Source organism: Bos javanicus, chromosome 5, assembly GCF_032452875.1.
Source record: "Bos javanicus breed banteng chromosome 5, ARS-OSU_banteng_1.0, whole genome shotgun sequence".
In the NCBI taxonomy this organism is placed as follows: domain Eukaryota; kingdom Metazoa; phylum Chordata; class Mammalia; order Artiodactyla; family Bovidae; genus Bos; species Bos javanicus.
The window spans coordinates 85,432,096-85,450,280 of NC_083872.1; the positions used below are offsets into that span (position 1 = coordinate 85,432,096).

At 38.9% G+C, this 18,185-nt stretch overlaps 1 protein-coding gene across 1 annotated transcript in view; it reads right to left on the minus strand.

Annotated features, from left to right (window-relative positions):
* The window catches only part of LOC133248003 (uncharacterized), an 88,513-nt gene that overhangs the window by 20,795 nt on the left and 49,533 nt on the right, over positions 1 to 18,185 (minus strand). The window contains exons 20-25 of the mRNA XM_061417596.1: positions 9,069 to 9,115; positions 8,899 to 8,963; positions 8,286 to 8,393; positions 4,413 to 4,473; positions 3,241 to 3,250; positions 1,260 to 1,317 (exon numbers count right to left, since the gene is read on the minus strand). Of these exons, the coding sequence (XP_061273580.1) occupies positions 1,260 to 1,317; positions 3,241 to 3,250; positions 4,413 to 4,473; positions 8,286 to 8,393; positions 8,899 to 8,963; positions 9,069 to 9,115 (349 nt within the window). The remainder of the gene's footprint in view (positions 1 to 1,259; positions 1,318 to 3,240; positions 3,251 to 4,412; positions 4,474 to 8,285; positions 8,394 to 8,898; positions 8,964 to 9,068; positions 9,116 to 18,185) is intronic.

Here is an 18,185-nt window from a genome sequence, read left to right on the forward strand (position 1 = left end):
GAGTGGGTAGTTATTCCCTTTTCCGGGGTAACTTCTCAACCCAGGGATGGAACCCAGCCCTGCCGCGTTGCAGGCAGATTCTTTACCAGCTGAGCCACCAGGGAAGCCCAAGAATACTGGAGTGGGTAGCCTATCTCTTCTAAAGAGGATCTTCCTGACCCAGGAATCAAACAAGGGTCTCCTGCATTGCAGGCAGGTTCTTTACCAGCTGAGTTACCAGGGAAATGGCACCCCACTCCAGTATTCTTGCCTGGAGAATCCCATGGACAGAGGAGCCTGGTGGGCTACAGTCCATGGGGTAGCAAGAGTCGGACACAACTTACCGACTAAACCACCAACACATTGTTTTTTACTCATCATTTCCACTTTGCAAATGAGGAAATTAAGACTCAGGTTAAACAACTTTCTGAAGTCACAGCAAGTAAGAGTGACAGAGCATAGTGTTTGATTTCCAAAGGCAGAACTCTATCCACTATTCCATCCTAATAGGAAGACGGGGAGAGAAGCAAATTAACACTCATTCTTTAAATACTGGCTTATTTGCTTTTAGATGGGACAATAAAAAACGATCTTAGATTAGAGCTGCTGAGAGTTCACTACTAACACTGGCATTTTTTTTAAACATTATTTATTTGGCTACTGGGGTATTAGTGGTGGCACACAGGATCTTCGGCCTTCCTTAAGGCATGCAGTATGTTTAGTTGAGGCATGTAAACTCTTAGCTGTGCCATGTGGGATCTAGTTCCCTGACCAGGAATTGAACCCAGGCCCCCTGCACTGGGAGTGTGGAGTTTTGGCCACTGATCATCAGGGAAGTCCCAACATTGGCACAGCTTTTAGTTCACAATAGGGCACTAGTTATTACCAGACCTTTAGGCTTAACAGGCAATGCAATGTAAATATGGCATTCTGAAAATGATACAAATTGAATCAAAATTAGTTCTATTTGGCTGGTCTTATCTACAGATGCAGAGTTATAGGGGGCTTCCCAGGTGGCTCAGATGGTAAAGAATCTGCCTGCAATGCAGGAGACTCAGGTTCAGTCCCTGGGTCAGGAAGATCCCCTGGAGAAGAAAATGGCAACCCACTCCAGTATTCTTGTCTGAAGAATCCCATGGACAGAGGAGCCTGGTAGGCTCAAGTCCATGGGGTCACAAAGAGTTGGCCTGCCGTATCTTTACTGAGAAAGATCTCTCCCTTAAAACCTACCAGCAGGGAATAAAAGTTAATGTGGGGAGTTGGAAGAGAACATTCCTTACCTCCTGCAGCACATTCTTTTCTGTGCTCATCTATTGTTTCTGGATCCTTTTTGGCTTCCTAAAAACATAAGGAGATTTTATTGCTGTACATAGAGTGGAAATCCTTCGTATGCAATCATTTCTTGGCTTCCTGTCCTCTCCTGCCCTACCCTGTTCAAAAACAAAGTATGCCATGAACTGTGTTAGGGATTAAGAAAAGAGGACTGGCTCCAGGGGGGTTTCCAGTCTAGTTGAGGCATAAAAAAAAATAGAAATACCTGAAAAGCTGCAAATGTGATACCAATTACCACAAAGAAGACTAGGATTAAGTGCCTGCCAAATGAGATACAAATATATGCTTTGCAAAGGGAGGAGAGAGACATATGCCTTGAGAAGCATGGAATGTCTCTGCAGGCAAAGAACAAGTTGGAGCTTGAGGGAGAGGCAGGACTGAATGAATGAAAAGGGGGCGGTAATCTAGGACTTTCACATGCAGCATTCCAAATGGGTTGTTGGGGAAATTTTGACAAAATAACTGCTAAAATGAGACTCAGATGTAGGGAATGGACATGTGGATACAGGGGTAGAAGGGGAGAGTGGGACGACTTGGGAGATTAGGACTGACATATATACAGTACCATGTGTAAACTAGACAGTGGAAGGAATCTGCTGTATAACACAGGGAGCTTAACTCAGTGCTCTGTGATGACCTAGGAGGTGGGATGGGGAAGGAGTGGGAGGGGGGTCTACGAGGGAAGGGATCTATGTATGTATACAGCTGATTCACTTCATTGTACAGCAGAAACTAACAGAACATTGTAAAGCAATTATACTTCAAAAAAAAATACTGTGCTGTTTGGCTTTTACTGCATCTGAATATACTCTAAGGTCACTGACCAACTGTCCCACAAAGGCATCAATGCAACAAGAATCACCACAATAGCAGTTGTACTCCACTGCCTGGGGAAATCTAAAGGAGAAGCTATAGGTTACAATTATTTTCGGATAATTATTATTCAACATTCTCAAAATTTTTCCATATTTCCTTATTTTGGCCAAGACAGATTTCCTTCGTAGGGCCCTGGATACCACATCACATCATTTTTGGACAATTGAAACTAAGATTTTGATAAAATATAACAAATGCAATAATGCAAGTAAAACACTGGATCATTTGTATCAATTAATTTTTTTTAATCCTCTCTTAATCCTATGATGTCTTCCAGTGATGTCATTTTCCTCTTCTTCTGTGCTTCCGGGCTATGCTTCTTCTGGGAAGAGCTGGCAGCTGTTGGACACTGTTGAAGAGTTGTTCCAGTTCTTCATCTCCCATTGTGATCTGTGAACTACTCTGCCTCTGCACCCAACACTCCTAGGAACGTGCCCTCCCCAGTTATCAGTGACCTCCCTACTGCCAACCCCAGTGAATACTTTTCAGTCGGTATCTTACTTAAGCTCACTGTAGCATCTAAAATGATCTAGAATCCCCTTCTTGAAGGTTTTTCAGCCCTTGGCTTCCCTTTCCTTATGTCCACCAATCACCACAATAGCTCCTTCTCCGTCTCCTTTGCCACTGGCCTCCTCTTATTTGACACTGGAATCAAGAGTCCATTATCCTCTGTTCTCTCTCTCTGTCTGCCCTCCTTTCTTGGGAAATCTCATCCACGTGCTTGGTTTTTTGCTGATAACTCACAAATATATCTCTGTCCCCAAAGTCCCATTGATGAGTTTACAAATATGGGTATATAGCTTATCTATAAAATCTCCTTACAGACTGTTGATGATATCACATATCAACCTGAAACTTATCTCAAATTAATTAAATTTACCCCACAAATTCTTCTTACTCTTTCCCTCTCTCATGTTGTTCTACTCATTCTATAGGTTAAGCTGTAAACCTGAGTATGTACCTTTTCCCAGGCCCCTAATTATCAGTCACTATGTACTGTGAATGTTATTCCATAAATATCTCTCAAATAAGTCTCATTTTTTTCATTATCACTAAATTCATACTATCTTCATATCTTGCCCGAATTATTCCAATAGCATTCTAACCAGTCCTCTACTTCCATTACTACATTTTCTAATCCATTATTTAAGTTTTTTCTTTTTCTTTTTGAAATGAGAAAAAAAAAAATGTTTTCTTGAAAGACTACTGTGAAAGACTGCTGCTGCTGCTGCTGCTGCTAAGTTGCTTCAGTCACATCTGGCTGTGTGACTCCATAGACAGCAGCCCACCAGGCTCCCCTGTCCCTGGGATTCTCCAGGCAAGAACAATGGAGTGGGTTGCCATTTCCTTCTCCAATGTATGAAAGTGAAAAGTGAAAGTGAAGTCGCTCAGTCGTGTCCGACTCTTAGCGACCCCATGGACTGTGGCCTACCAGGCTGCTCCGGCCATGGGATTTTCCAGGCAAGAGTACTGGAGTGGAGTGCCATTGCCTTCTCCAACTATGAAAGACTAGAGGATTTGAATTTTCCTCTGTCTATTTTTTAATAAGAGGCAACTATTTTAGGCATGTCTGCTAGCTAACACTACACTTTAGGTATAATTTATATTACAAAGAATTATTCCAAACCACATATCCAATTACTCTACTCCCTTTAGCATAAAATTTTTATCTCATTACTTCAAATGTATACATGTCACAACCTTCTCTCAACCTGGGTTATTAATAGTTACATGAGTCTCTGTTTCTTACAATCAAATAGGCCGAACTAAAACAATGTTAGTTTAACTGCAGTCTAATTACTGAGTAATTGTATGTTTCTTCCCTTAATTACAGCATATCTTTAAGATAGGTATCACTTTTATTTAGCCTTATTTATTAATGCATTCATTTATGTAAGAGGACTTTAGAGATAGATATTTAGCTTGTTTCCAGTAGACCTTTAATGGATAAATGAGTGAACAAATACAAGAATGAATGAAAGAAAAACCAGTGTGGAGTCAGGAGGTCCTACCTCTGACTCTACTGTGTGACCCTGGATGCTCTGGCCTCAACTTCTTCATCTATAAAATATTGCTATAACTAAATTCTATGAACCTCATAATATTTTGAAAGGATAAATTGAAATAATGCTTTTAAGAGTATTTTGCAAACTCAAAGGGCCAGTTCTACCACTGTAATGTATCATTACTTTTATTGTTAACACGTATATATTACCTGAATCAACATGCTTTTTTCTCCACTCACAGAGCCTTGCAGTTCAATGTTTTCAGGAGCTGGACTTCCGCCTGTAAGAAGGAGGAAACACACCAAACACTGTGGGGCGAGGAGGGTTACAAGGAAAAGAGGAAGAAATACTGAGGGTGGCAATGTGGGCAGACACCTACGTGGCAAAGGGTTTAATATGTGTTCCCAAAGAAGCCAGCCACGCAAAATTTCTTAACAAATGAATATTTGTATAAATCATTATCAAGTACATTACAGTTCACATAGATACAGGGAAATTACAAAAAGGAATGGCATAAATTAAAAGTGTGAATACAAATGCTTGTGCCATACAAATACTTGTATGGCCTTCAAATAATAGGGTTTTTAAACTACTTTTTAAGGCTGATGCTGCTTTTTTAATCAAACACACTACTAGTATAATTATAGAAACAATGAAAGAAGGATAAACAATTACTTAGTTGTTGTTGCTTAGTCACTAAATCCTGCCCAACTAGTTTGCTCCTCCATAGTGTGTAGCCCGCCAGTCTGCCGGACTGAACTGCCGTTTCCTTCTCCAGGGGGATCTTCCTGATCCGGGGACTGAACCTGCATCTCCTGCGCTGGCAGGTAGATTCTTTACCACTGAGCCAGCTAAGCTGGCTCTTCCCTTACCAGGGTAGCTAGCTTTTTTTAATAGCTTGACAAACATGTTTTAAAAAATTATATATGCAGGGCTGATGACGAAGTATGATATCCTTCCAAAACATAGTATCTTTCTAAGCAAAATGTCATCAAACTAAGATAAAGAGATGCACTTTTAATTTATGCCATTCCTTTTTGTAATTTCCCTGTATTTATTTGTACTGTAATGTACTTGATAATGGAGAAGGCAATGGCACCCCACTCCAGTACTCTTCCCGGAAAATCCCATGGATGAAGGAGCCTGGTAGGCTGCACACCATGGGGTCGGTAAGAGTCGGACACGACTGAGTGACTTCCCTTTCACTTTTCACTTTCATGCATTGGAGGAGGAAATGGCAACCCACTCCAGTGTTCTTGCCTGGAGAATCCCAGGGACAGAGGAGCCTGGTGGGCTGCCGTCTATGGGGTCGCACAGAGTTGGACACGACTGAAGCGACTTAGCAGCAGCAGCAGCAGCAGCAGCAGTACTTGATAATGATTTTCCTCTTCACATTATCAAGCACATTACAGTACAAATTTAGTTCAGTCCAGACACAAAGGTCAGCAGCAATAGTTAGATTTTGTTTCTTTCTTTTCAAGAAAACAGAATAACTAAAGGATGTACTCCATTTTTAAAATTTATATGGAAATAAGAACGAAATGGTAACCACTATCTTCAAAGACATAAAAATCTTCCCTATGGAAAATTTATATTTAAAAATATTTTAAGACTGATAGTAGATTCATATAGTCCATAAATCAAAAGTATAAGATGTTTATCAGTGAAAATTTTCTCTCCCATCATGCCCACCAGAAAGCCAGTTTCCTGACTCATAGACAATGTTACTAATTTCTGTCTAGCTTTGTAGAGATATTTTATATATGTATTATATGTACAAAAACCTTTTTCTATTCTTTCACAAATATTTACATGCAATACATAGGGCTTTGTACTCTAGTGCTTTTCCCTGAGAAACAATAGTTCTTTGATATTCTTCCAAGAAAAACGTTCCCTTCTGTATGTTTTACAAATGCATATTCGTATTCCATTACTTGGACATGCCAAAATATGTTAGTCTTCTACTGATAGTTAACTTGTTTCCATTATTTGTTATTATAAACAATGCTGCAATAAATCAACTTCCATATATGTCATATAGTATGTGTGTACTTAGATCTACAGGATAAATTCCCAGAAACCAATTATTTTATCATGGGATACATACATTTATGACCAACCTAGACAGCATATCAAAAAGCAGAGACATTACTTTGCCAACAAACGTCCATCTAGTCAAAGCTATGGTTTTTCCAGTAGTCATGTATGGATGAGAGTTGGACTATAAAGAAAGCTGAGTGCTGAAGAATTGATGCTTTTGAACTGTGGTGTTGGAGAAGACTCTTGAGAGTCCCTTGGACAGCAAGGAGATCAACCAGCCCATCCTAAAGGAAATCAGTCCTGAATATTCATTGGAAGGGCTGATGCTGAAGCTGAAACTCCAATACTTTGGCCACCTGATGGGAAGAGCTGACTCGTTGGAAAAGACCCTGATGCTGGGAAAGATTGAAGGCAGAAGGAGAAGGGGGAAACAGAGGATGAGATGGTTGGATTGCATCACTGACTCAATGGATATGAGTTTGAGTAAACTCCAGGAGTTGGCAATGGACACGGAGGCCTGGTGTGCTGCAGTACATGGGGTTGCAAAGAGTGGGACACGACTGAGCAACTGAACTGACGTACATTTAAATTTTGGGTAGATATTGGCAAATTCCTCTCCATACTAATTATAATAATTTACATTCCTTGCAGCAATGGACGAGAAATTCTTTTTCTTCCAACAATCTTATCAGAAGTGTGCAAACAAATTGTTCTATCTTTATCTACATGATAGGTAAAAAATGGTATCCTGGTGTAGTTTTAATTAAAATTTTTCTTATTTGGTGTGAGATAGAATGTAAAGATATTCTTTAGTTAAATGAAGAAATGGATTCCATTTCTACAATTTTACAGCTCCTTTAACTTAGCACCTATATCTCAAATTTAATTGACAATTTAACTTTTGATGAATTTTCCTTAATTGACACTTTAGGTAGAAATGGGAGTCTACATTTCCCAAGGGTATCAACTGTAGTGATGCCTAACAGGGAACGGTTGAGAATAACCTCTTTATTTTCAGACTCAAATGGCAGAAAAGGAGGATCTAATGCATTGTCTAGGACTTCCCTGGTGGCTCAGACAGTAAAGTGTTTGTCTACGATGCAGGAGACCCAGGTTCGATCCCTGGGTTGGGAGGATCCCTTGGAGAAGAAAATGGCAATCCACTCCAGTACTATTGCCTGGAAAATCCCATGGACATGGCATGGCAACTGACTCCAGTCCCTACAGTCCATGGGGTCGCAAAGAGTCGGACACGACTGAGCATTATCTAGTTAATTATTGCCTCCTGAGTGGACCATCACTAATTGGTCCATCCTCTTTTCTTTTAATATCCAGTTTTTATTTTATTTTTAAACGAGCTGCCAGTCCAGGTTCGATGCACGATACTGGATGCTTGGGGCTAGTGCACTGGGACGACCCAGAGGGATGGTATGGGGAGGGAGGAGGGAGGAGGGTTCAGGATGGGGAACACATGTATACCTGTGGTGGATTCATTTTGATATTTGGCAAAACTAATACAATTATGTAAAGTTTAAAAATAAAATAAAATTAAAAATAAATAAATAAATAAAAATTTTTTGACCATGCTACATAGCACACAGGATCTGAATTCCCCCACCGGGGAATGAACCATGGCCCCTGCAGTGTAAGCACGGAGTCTTAGTCACTGGACAACCAGAGAAGTCCTGGTCCATCCTTTTAACCCAGTAAATTCTAATGAGGATTCTGAGAATTTCCTAAGTAAGTGATTTCACAACTGCATCACAGCTGAGACTCAGGTGTGTCCAATAAATTTTGGCCATAAGAAGATATTTAAATCCTATTAAAATACATTGTAAGTTTTATTCTAAATATAGAGTTGGGAAAAAGTTGGTAACATTGTCATATATGAAGGCCATGGTCACCTCTTAGAGTTCTTTTCTTCAGACTCTGTCTTCAAAATTCTTTTATAAGACAATATTACTCAGCCACTGACGATAGTTACTCCGCTAGCTTCCAGGTTTGTTTCGTGTTTTAGAATGGAAACTGTGCTTGAACCCTTCAACAGCTTACCTTGGATCTTGGTCACAGCAAAAGCTGATCTTTTATCTTCCTCTTTCTCACAGAGTGGTTTACAGTCAAGGTCACCAGAAGCCATATGCAAAATTTCTGATCCAGAATCTATCAACAGGAAGAAACTAACAGCATGAATACTATGCAAAAGATTATTTGCTTATGTCCTTTTCACTTGTATACACCTCAGGAGATCACAAGATATCCAAGCTTATGGTTATAATATTAACATTCTAATTTTTTAAAGGAGGTGTTAAATAATATAGCATTTATTGAAATAGAGTACAGCTTTCTGCTTATGGGATCTTTTGTAGAATATCCTCAGTTTTTTTCTGTTTCCTCATATTTATTTATTTTTTCCCCAAACTTTAAACTTTTCATTTTGAACTGGGGTATAGCCGATTAACCATGTTGTGATAGTTTCAGATGGACAGCAAAGGAACTCAGCCATGCATATACAGGTATCCATTCTCCCCAAAACCTTGCTTCCATCCAGGCTGGCACAAAACATTGAGCAGAGCTCCATGCACTGTTCAGCAGGTCCTTGTTGGTTATCCATTTTCAATATAACAGACTAACAGTCTTATTTTTATATCTTTTCTAATCTACTTACCACTTGAAGTTACAGTACTTTCTGTGGACGAAGTGTGACCAGGAGATGGTAGGGTAGAATATTCCCTGTCAAAAAAGTAGAAGTAATATTTTTGGAGTGTTGGGTCCAAAGAATTCTCTTAGAAATTATGGAACATGCGTCCAAATTCACACACAAACAAATAGGCAAACCTGGTTTGGGGCTGGCTCTCAGAACATAAGTATTCAACACCATTCTCCTTAAGGGAAAAAAAAAGAGAGAAAGAGAGAGAGAAATAAGTTTAACAATTTGACATTTTCCATTCCAGAGAGGTTGTGTTAAGCAAATATTTTCATACAGTTTTAAATGAACCCATATTTGCTTTGCTCTTTTGGAGAGGATATGGGAATGTGATGCTATAGGGCAGATGGATATACATACTTACTCAAAGCTGTACTTTCAAAAAAAAGTCCAACTTTAACTATACTTACAAGTCCAATATTCAAATAAAATATAAATTCTTGGGCAAAACAAATTCTAATCTTAAAGGGCAGACAGAGTTTCTATCATGAACTTAAATTTTCTTTAAACAGAACTAGGTGGGCATTCTAGGTGGGCATGAAACATTTCTATTTATGGAACTATTACTCAACCTAAAACTTTTGACCTGCTGATTTAAAAATGGTTCTCAATTTTCTAGATAGATCCATAATACATTTAAAGTTTATCCAAGTCTCAAAGTTCTGAGGGATTATATCTATGTCAGCTCCTCTTATTTGGGGCTCAAAAAGAGCTTTAACACAATTGTGGTTCCCCTACCCCCCAAAAAAATTTGTGGTCCCAGTCTGCCAGGGTAAGTATTTGAAAGTCTCATTTGAGCTTTGTAATCTCCATCAAGTTCCTAGTTTGGAGGGAACTTTAGGAGATTAGGTTTACTGATTCTCTTTCAAAAAAAAAAAAAGCAGTGGGAACATAGATTCACTTTTTGCTGTTGTTCTTTAGTCACTAAGTCATGTCCAACTCTGCAACCCCATGGACTGTATCCTGCCAGGCTCCTCTGTCCTTGGGGTTTCCAGACAAGAATACTGGAATGGATAACTATTTCCTTCTCCAGGGGATGTTCTCAACCCAGGGATCAAGCCCATATGTTCTGCTTGGCAGGCAGATGCTTTACCACTGAGCCACCTGTGAAGCCCCAGATTCACTTATTCTCTTTCAAAAAATACAGTGGGAACACGGGTTCCTCTTTAATAAAAAGTTCTACTAATAAATATATTTTATTATGATTTGATTTATTTAGGAAAACAAATAAGAATTTAATAAATTAAAACTGAAATCACTTGGACATATCCAAAATCTGCACAGACAATGCAAAAATAAAGATATTTAAATTTCCATAATCAAACACAGAACTTCTCATTAGGTGTCATAACATATAATAGGTTTCAATAGAGGCCTGCTGTATACCATATACCATATTGAGAATCTATCCAAGAAAAGATTGACTTCACAGAAAGGTAAAGGTTTAGCGAGAGTTTGCTGAATATATAGTTATCCAGTACAAAAAACAATAGCTTACATCTGTACAGCATACTACAATTTATTAATCCCTTTTATATACCGTCTCAACTCACTCCACAACCTTATGCAATAGATTTTAATGAGAAAAAAATTTTTTACTTATTTCAGGTGAGGAAAGTAAAGCCAATGAATAAAGTAATTTCTCAGGAGCATTCAGAATGGTAGTGCCAGCCTCTAAACTGTCTGAACAATCAGACTAAATATAGTGTCCTCTTCATTGTAAACAGAACTGTCTCTGAAACACCCTAAGGCTATTGGAGAGGCAGAGACTTTCCATCGATCATCTTTGACTGATAAATGACTTGAATATAAACTTCCAAAATGTTCACCTCAAATGTTAAGAAACTCCACAAATCAAACCTGCACAGTAAGAATTTATACCTAACCCCCTGACACTGGGAAAGACTGAAGGCAGGAGGAGAAGGGGGTGACAGAGGATGAGATGGTTGAATCACATCACTGACTCAGTGGACATGAGTTTGGGCAAGCTCTGGGAGATAGTGAAGGACAGGGAGGCCTGGCGTGCTGCAGTCCATGGGGTCGCAAAGAGTGGGACACAATTTAGTGACTGAACAATAATAACAACAACTTGTATATGTAAATGTTAGGCAATCTTCTCTTTTATTTCATCTTGTCCCTGCTTTAAACGTCTTTGTGTCAGACTATATGTGACTGAAGTCCCTTGTGGCACCAGTTTAATTCAACAACTTTCAGCAAAGGCCTAGTTTGTGCCAGAAACAGCCTTGCGTCGTTTCTGGCACAAAACTGAAAGCCTGAAAGAGACCAGAAACACAGTCCTTGTCCCAGAGGAACTCATAGGCCAGTCAAAAAGACAAATATGCAAAACAAATACTTCATAAATTATAAGCAGCGTTGCATAGAGGAATGCACAGAACAGAGTAGAAAAATATGTGCATTAAATTTTGAAGAGAAATTACATCTTATATGCCACTGGTAGCTAAATAATATTGGCTCTGTCCTTGAGATATTTAAATATATTGTACTAGTAATTATTATATGCTTATTTAACTATCTACCAATACATATGTAAAAAAATGAAGCTGTAAAATAGGAAAAAATTAGACATTCTTCATTTTCATTGAGTATCCTCCATAAAAATCAACGAGCATTGAGTCCTTAATAATAATAATAATAATAAATCAGGCCCATTTAACACTTCATAACATAGAAATCTATTATTATATGTGACTTGAAATAGCACTTATTACTGTGTTATAAATAATAATAATATATGCAATAATTATACTGTACTAACTAAAAACCTAAGTTTGTCAGGAAAAATTCCTTTTTATACCAATCAGACATGAAACCTTATATTTGAATTTAAGAGATGAAAGAGAATGCAGCTATTTTCTATTGAATTAAACTGATTTCCAATATTAAAGGAAAGAGAAAACATTATTTCTATAAATTTTTTTTCTAAAAATTCTATTTAAAATCAAAATAATAAGTACAGAAAAAATACATTATATTAAAAATGAGTCTCATCTGTCATAATGCTCTGTGTAAAGCCCTTTTTTCATCCTAATTTTTATACATGAAACTGGTAAACATAAAATATTTATTGATTAAGTAACAATTCTGTGGTTTTGGATAAACATTATGTATTTAGTAGACATACATTACTGCATTGTTCTGTTGAAAAGATATTGGATATTACTGGATATTAGTCCCAATTCATGAATCATTATACATCTCACTGATCAAAAAAACAACCTAATACACAACATACCTCAATCCTAGATTTTCATATATTCAGCTAACATTTTTTCCTCCTTAGAAGAAGAGCCAGATAAAAGAAGGAGATTTTTATTTTTCCAAATTTAGAGTTAATAGTTCATGAAAGTTGGAGATATAGCCCCTCAGGCTGTCTGTGTGTGTGAAATAGGGGATGAAAAATAACTCAGCAAACACTTTCTACAATTATGCTCTTTTCTTCCAGTTTCAAAAGGCGCCCCTATTCAAACTAGTTTACTGAGCCCACAGGAGAACCTAACACACACAACAACTGCAGGATCTAGACAGATTATAAAAAAAGATAATTTACTGGATATATCTTAAAACCAAGGAAAATCAAGAAACTGACTAAATGCAAGAAAGAGAAAGTTCAGAAGAGAGAGACTTACTTACAGCACAAGATTGGCTCACATTAATGAGTCTAACACATGCTGACAGCCTAGAGCAGGAAGCATGTTCTTCCTGTTCAAGCCATTCAAATAGGAACCTGCATAACATTTACATGAGAATCTGTGGTGCAGCCCATTTGCTTTTGACAGTAAAAGTCTAATGTAGGGTAAGGGTGGGGTAGCCAACGTACTTATGGAACAAAGCGAGATAGTCTCCCACGGGCTGGGTCAGCAAATGCAAGACACACACACTCACCCCCTCTCACTTCAGCTTTTTCACATACATACAGCAGCATTATTTTAATATCCAGTTCGAAAATATGAAGAAATAGCTTCTAAGATATTGAAAGTAAAGTGAAAGTGTTAGTTGCTCAATCATGTCTGACTCTTTGCCACCTCATGGACTTTAGCCCACCAGGCTCCTCTGTCCATGGAATTCTCCAGGCAAGAATACTGGAGAGGCTAGCCATTCCCTTCTCCAGGGATCTTACCAACCCAGGGATCAAACTCCAGTCTCCTTCATTGCAGGCATGTTCTTTACCATCTGAGCCACCAAGAAGCTCTATCAGTATCAGTAAGGGCAATTAATAGGCCTAGATAATCTTCCAGGGTTACTCTTTTAGATGAAATGCTATTTTACCCATAGATTTTTATGATCAAAAACCCTTTCACTAAGAAACATTCATGTTACCAAGGTAACTTTCACTTTTAGATCCATTTTAGACAATTGACACTACTCAAGTAAATATGATTTTCTGAGAAAAAAAAAAACTGAACAAAGGGAGTCTGTATAGACTTATTTCATTCTAACTTAAAAAATAAATGCCCTTGACTTAGAGTCAAAGTTTCAATCTTCTAGAAAGAAAAGAATGTAAAATTGAATGTCAAAAGATTATAACTGCTGTAACCTAAATAAAACTAAATGCCTTCACAAGTTTTTTTTTTTCCCCGCAGTTTCTAACTCAAAGGACACCACACCTTGAGACCTACAGGACACACCCACCACTTCGAGGTTCATCTGTAATGTAGTTATCAGCCAACTTCTACATGTTCCAATTTTGCAACTGGCAATGTTATTTATTCTCCAAGGTTATTAAAGCTGCACCCACACATAGCTTGAGAGAACAGGACAGACAATGGCCAGAAAATCTGAGATATTTTTAAATGGATTCTGTACTTTGCCTCATAAAATCACCCTTTTCTAGTGATGGAAAAAACATGTAATTACATGAAGGAGACCTCAAAGGGATAGCAAAGCACTTAATATTTATGGTATACTTTTTTGTGTGTGTAACAGTCAAATGGAAAACAAAAATTCATCTTCATATCCTTTAACCTATATCCTCTGAGCTTCATGCTATTGATAATCTTGATTTTGGGTGATAGCTGCTATTTCCCGAGTGTTTACTATGAACCAGGTACTTTAATATGTTATAAAGAGTCTTGTTGAGGTAAAATCTAAGACTCAGGTAGGTAGAGGGGAGAATCAGTTTCATTTCATGGTGCTAAGTCTCTTCAGTCATGTTTGACTCTTTTCGACCCCATGGACTGTAGTAGCCCACCAGTTTCCTATGTCCATGGGATTCTCCAGGCAAGAATACTAGAGTGAGTTGCCATGCCTCCTCCAGGGGATCTTCCCAACCCAGGGATCGAACCCTCATCTCTTACATCTCCTGCATTGATGGACTGGTTTTTTACCACCGGCACCACCTGGGAAGCTCCCCCCAAATTTTTCTGGTCATACTATACGGCATGCAGGATCTTAGTTTCCTGACCAGGGATTGAACCTGCAACCCCTTGAAGTAGTAAGGTGGAGTCTTAACCACTGGACCACCAGGGATGTCCCAGGATTTTCATGAAGCATCTTAATTCTTGGAGTGTTGGGGGACACACACAGGTACCTAATCATGAATGCAGTTTTGCAAAGGCCCAGAAATCCTTTGGTTGCTGTTCAGACTCAGTGGTGGGAGCAGTGAATAAGGAAAGAAAGACAGATTATAAGGAGAGACAACCTAGGCCTGAGAGAAATAGAAGTTGTCAGGAGTGAGGAAGAATGGAGAAAGTTGGACCAAATAAACTGCTTGATCTAGCTACGGAAAAGAGCAGCAAGAATCAACTCAGTGGGAGACTGTACTATCATGCAGCACTGCTGGATTATCCATTTGTCTTGAAAAGCAAAGGATAATTTCAATGACTAAGTCACAAGCAGTCCACCCGACACTACAGTAGGATCCTTAAAGTTCTGGAACAAGAAGGGAGAGACTTCTCCCCACTGAGCAGGGTAAGGAGATTACCAGAAGTCCAGACACAGTGTTCTGAGGAGGTCAGCAGTGGAGCAGGCAGGGCCTGTGGCCAGTGGAGACAGCAAACAGAAAGGACTACAGGGATGGGAGTGGTGAAACCACCTGCCTTCTCCAACAATCTCTTAGGAGGTGAAGTGCCTTTCCCTGGGACCCACTGGTTGGTGAGGTCAGAAGGACATTGGGATATACTGGTAGGCATCAGTATGAAAGGGTTAGTTGCTCAGTCGTGTATGACTCTTTGCGACCCCTTGGACTGTAGCCTGCCAGGCTCCTCTGTCCATGGAGTTCTCCAGGCAAGAATACTGGAGTGGGTTGTCATTTCCTTCTCCAGGAGATGATCCTGACCCAGGGATCAAACCCGGGTCTCTTGTATTGCAGGCAGATTCTTTACCGTTTGAGCCACCAGGGAAGCCCAGGCATCAACATAGGTTCTTGGAAAAACAAATGTTCTTTTGTTTCATGTTGACCTCATGAAACAAAAAGAGCTTCCTATTCATCAGCAAGTGAGGAGACAGAGCACTGAGATTTGTCTTTTCTCTAAATATGAACAGTCTGTTTCTCTAAACAAACCTGGTTTGTTTCCATGGACTGGTTAGACCAGAACTTAACAGTTGTAGATATATATAGGCATGTGTATAAGCATAATATATGTATATGTATGTGCAGAGAGATATATGTGTGTGTATGTATTTGAATTCTCAGAAGAACTCTGCAAAATAATATCTCTGTTTCACAAGGGACACAAGCAAACTGAAAGAGGTTGAGCCACCTGTCCAAGGTCTCACAGATAATAAGTAACAGAGCCAGTTTAAAACCACACCTGCTGAATCCCAAAGCCTATGCTATGTGGCTAAAAATTCTAGTCACTATTAGGGAATATTTCAAATAAATACAAAAGTAGACAGAACAGAACAACCACCCTTGTGTACCTATTTTGCAGATTCAACAATGATCAACCTGTGGCCCATCTTGTTTCATCGACACTGTCACCCACTAAAACTACCCTGGCATTGTTTTGAAGTATGACTCAGGTACTGTAAAAATTTCTCTCATAAATATTTTAGTCTGAGTTTCTAAAAGACAAGGACTGGAAATAATTTATTTCTTTTTTTCCCCTATTTAAAATATTCCAAATAAATAGATTTCATTGAATCAGTAAAATAGCTCTGTTCTTCCCAAGAATGCCCCAAACTGGACCCCAAATTATTTTACTAAGAGATATTCTTATTGAGATGTTAATCTTGCTAGAGTCCTCTGCTCACCCCCAAAATCCTCCTGTGAATACTGATGCTCATTCTTATCTCATGCTGTGCTTTCTGCAAAAGAGGCTAGAATATAGCTATCTCTATGAATACAGAGAGGAATAAAAAATAGTTCTCAGGAACACCAGTCAGAAAGCAATAGGACAAGACTGTCACTTCAACAAGTTCATGGGTGCTCACTCTCAATGTTTTAAATAGACCCGATAGGGGATACAAAAATAAAGAAGTAAACAGGCATTAACCAAATATTAATAGGATAGCTACCATATACCAAATCTATTCAGGATGCTAGGTGGACATTGGTTAATGGCCAAAGGCATTCTACACCAAGCTAATAACCTGATATAGGAAAATACATAAGAAAACAAAGAACTACAGTGTAACCAAAAATATAGACAAAAGATACACAGTGACTGGGTCTAAAAGAAAAGGGTGAACTTATTTTTTCCCAAGTGGCATAGTTGAGAAATGAAGAAACTGAGGCCTGAATGACAAGACTTTTCCACAATTGCAGAGAGGGAGAACCAGGGAAAACCCTCATCTCTCAACTTCTAATTCATACTGATTTCGATCTCAAGAAGGACTAAAGAGGTCTTCCTTGGGCAGTCCAGTGCAGGGTGTTGAAGAGCTAAGATCCCACATGCCTCGGGACCAAAAAAAAAAAAAAGACAAAACAAAAAACCCAAGACATAAAACAGAAGCAATACTGTGACAAAATAACAAAATTCAATAAAGACTTTAAAATTTTTCCACATTAAAAAAAATCTTTTTAAAAAAGAAGAAGATAAAGGACTAGAGATGCTTGACTGCAAATATTTCTATCACAAGAAAAGTTTTTGGAATGGGCCTTGACAGTCACATGGAATTTGATAAATGGAGAACTGTAAGTGTTTGGGGCAGAGAAAACAGCATAAACAACTTTGTGTGATATATTCCGACAATGCAGACCACATGGCTTGGCGGACATTTAGGGACAACTATAAGGCAGGGATGAGGAAAGGGTGGAAAATTAAGACTGCAGCCAGATTAGAGAAAAGCTTGAATACCAGGGCAAGTTGCTTGTTATGAAGGCCCTCAAGAGTGATGAAATTCTGAAAGTTTGAAGCTGAAGAGTTAAGGAAACACAACGATCTATGGGTCAATGGGATAAACATGGATTATATGCTTTGTAATTTTAATCTCATATTTAATTTTAATTCTTATTAATGCAAATGCTTTGACAAGCACTGTCTAAGGAGAGCACTGTATTTGTTTAAGAGATGGGTGTGGGAGGGCATGGCAGGGTAGGGGGTGGGGATGTGCTCAGGGGACAGGCATGAGGGAGTGCACAGGCTGCAAGGATTCTTCAGTGAAGCAGACGGAAAGGGAATGGTGGAAACAGTTGAGAATAGCCGCACAGTGCACCAGACAGACTAGTTCCTGGGGCCCGTGGAAGAAACGGCTTAGAGGCAGCAGAAAAACCTTCAGGGAATCTCTATATTTCCCCAGCAGCATCTGACCTGTGATCTCTGTTAGCTCCTATTTCTTCATGGGTGTCAAGACAAAATAAATGGGACTTCCCTGCTAGTCCTGTGGTTAAGAATCTGCTTCCCAATGCAGGGGATGCAGGTTCCATCCCTGGTCAGGGAGCTAAGATCCCATATGGCAACTAAGCCCACCTACTGCAATTTCTGAGCCCGCATGCCACAATCAGAGAGAAGCCCCCTTGCCGCAACGAAAGATCGCACATAACACAACTAACACCCGATGGTAAATAAATAAATAAAAAGACAAGACAACTTGGTCGCATATTCTAATAAGAATAGATTAGGAGCTCCTTTTTGATACATAAGGAAGCACATTTGTTTCTCAGCCAAAAAACTACTTTCAAGGTAACTGTGAGTAATTATGATGATTGAGATGTCTAAATTCAATGTTGTATAAGAGGAGTTGTAAGAAGTGGTTAATCTTTGAAGCTTGACAGACCTGAATTTGCAGCCCAGGTTTGTTAGTTGAGTGATCCTGGTTAAGTTATTTAACCTCTCTGAATTTCAGTT